Source organism: Benincasa hispida, chromosome 2 (genome assembly GCF_027475165.1).
Source record: "Benincasa hispida cultivar pf3 chromosome 2, pf3_genome.v1.1, whole genome shotgun sequence".
In the NCBI taxonomy this organism is placed as follows: domain Eukaryota; kingdom Viridiplantae; phylum Streptophyta; class Magnoliopsida; order Cucurbitales; family Cucurbitaceae; genus Benincasa; species Benincasa hispida.
Window position 1 is genome coordinate 7,416,693 of NC_143479.1, and position 1,924 is coordinate 7,418,616.

The 1,924-nt window shown below is 34.7% G+C and overlaps 1 protein-coding gene across 1 annotated transcript; it reads right to left on the reverse strand.

Annotated features, from left to right (window-relative positions):
- Nucleotides 1-223: 223 nt before the first annotated feature.
- On the reverse strand, nt 224-1,159 carry MIF3 (mini zinc finger). The gene has a single exon (XM_039024328.2). The coding sequence runs from the start codon at nt 794-796 to the stop codon at nt 509-511; it is 288 nt and encodes a 95-aa protein (XP_038880256.1). The 5' UTR covers nt 797-1,159; the 3' UTR covers nt 224-508.
- Nucleotides 1,160-1,924: the final 765 nt, after the last annotated feature.

Consider the following 1,924-nt stretch of genomic DNA (forward strand, 5'->3'; position numbering starts at 1 on the left):
CATCCAGCAATTGTTGTATAAAAAACAAGTAGGGGAGGGAATTGATATTTGCATATATATCTTTATAGGAATTGAATATGAAAAATAACCCAAATCTTTATTTTTGATAGGTTAGGAATCTCCCAAGGGAATTCAATGTTTGATAAGAAATTGATTAGGACTTCTTGCTTCTTGCAAACTAAATAGGGATAAAAAGAGAAACTTTAGGATTTGAGTCATGTAATAAAGAGAGAAACCCTTGATCCTTGATCAATATATTCTTGAAGGAAATTAAGCAATAACAAAACTAAAAGCAAACTAAAATTTGATTATTACTGTTTTTTTTGTTTCCTTTCTAATTTTTCCTCCCCAATAATCCATGATGTTTGGTTACTGATCAGATTTACAAAATCAAAATGCAAACCAAAAATAAAAAACCATAGCATAGAAAATCTTATATATAAAAACAAACCCTTTTAGTCAATTTGAAGTTTGATGATGATTGATGATCCTTTCAATTCCATGATAATTAATTGGAGTTTGGAGGAGAATACTCAAAAACAACTTCAGCATCCACCTCCCTTCTATGAAAATTCCTATGGCAACCACAAGCAGCACAATTGAGAGCCTCCTCAGTCCCATCCTCTCCTCTGGCCATGAACTCCCGGCAACCGTCCACCGCAAACCCCCCGAGCTTTGCCGCATGATTCTTCTGGCACTCGGCGTAGCGTACCACCGATCCAGAACTGGACCGGTTATGGTTTCGTCGGCCGCTAGAGCCATCACTCTTCTTCACCACCACCAGCCTTTTCTTCATGGTTTTGGAATCCTACACAGCTTTAAACCCACCAATCTTTGCTGAATTTGAGGTTTTTGATCAAAATTCCAAAGGGAACTAAGGAGAAAGCTTTCTCCCTTTTTTTTTTGGGGGGGGGGGGGGGGGGGGGGGGAGGGGAATTCAGCAAGTGAGCTAATATGGGTTCTAATATAACCCTAACCCTAAGAGAGAGTTTATTTATATATAGGGTTAGATCAGTTGGGAAGAGAAAGGAAAATTAATAAGGAAGATAGAACAGAAATAACACAAGCTTATTTTGGCAACAAATTTTTTTCCAAATCCTTTTGGTTAGATTAGAAGGCAAAGATTGACCCTTTACCAAATTAATCTTGTCAAAAGCCCAGTGACACTGATAAAAAAAAAAAAGGTTAGGAGAAGTGGGTTATTCACAATTTCCTCACACACAAATTAAAAAATACATACTTTATTGTTTTTTTTTTTTTTGGAAATTAAAGATGTATCCAACGTGGCATTATTTGATTGGTGAACCCGAAAAGAGAGTTGCAAAGAGATGGAACTAATTAAAGGGTAGAACCCTAGCTAAAAATATAGTTTGATTTCTGGTTCTTGACACAATTGCTTTATAAAGAATTTTCCCCTTTTTTAATAGATGTTTTTTTTTTTTTATCGATTCAAATAATGCATTATCATACACTGGTTGTGAGTCAAAGGAATGAGCAAATGAACATAAAGGAAGCATCATTATGTTTACTTTAATTTTTCAATAAAAGAGATTAAAATGAGCTGCTTTTTAGGCCTAACATTATAATTAAGGCTGTAATAATTAAGAATATATAGAATAGATGTGTAGCCCAAAGATGAGCTGTGGAATGCTATTTTTAAGTAACAAAAAAAAGGGGGGGTCCAAATGACACTCAAAAGGCAGGATGCAATTGGTCCATTATTATTATTATTATTATCAACTCCATATTACAAGACTACCTAAGATTCCAATAATAATTTTAATTGAATTTGGAAAAGTATTGCCCTCTTCCTTCCCTTTTGCATCAAATCAAACTCAAATAAAACTAAGATACTTCAACATCAATTAGATATGGCTTTACTTTACACACCCCACCCCTTCTTAACTCACCTTCTTGGGTTTCT

Bases quoted from the DNA above. Each gene is read 5' to 3' on its own strand.
- MIF3 (XM_039024328.2), bottom strand. From the start codon at position 796: ATGAAGAAAAGGCTGGTGGTGGTGAAGAAGAGTGATGGCTCTAGCGGC.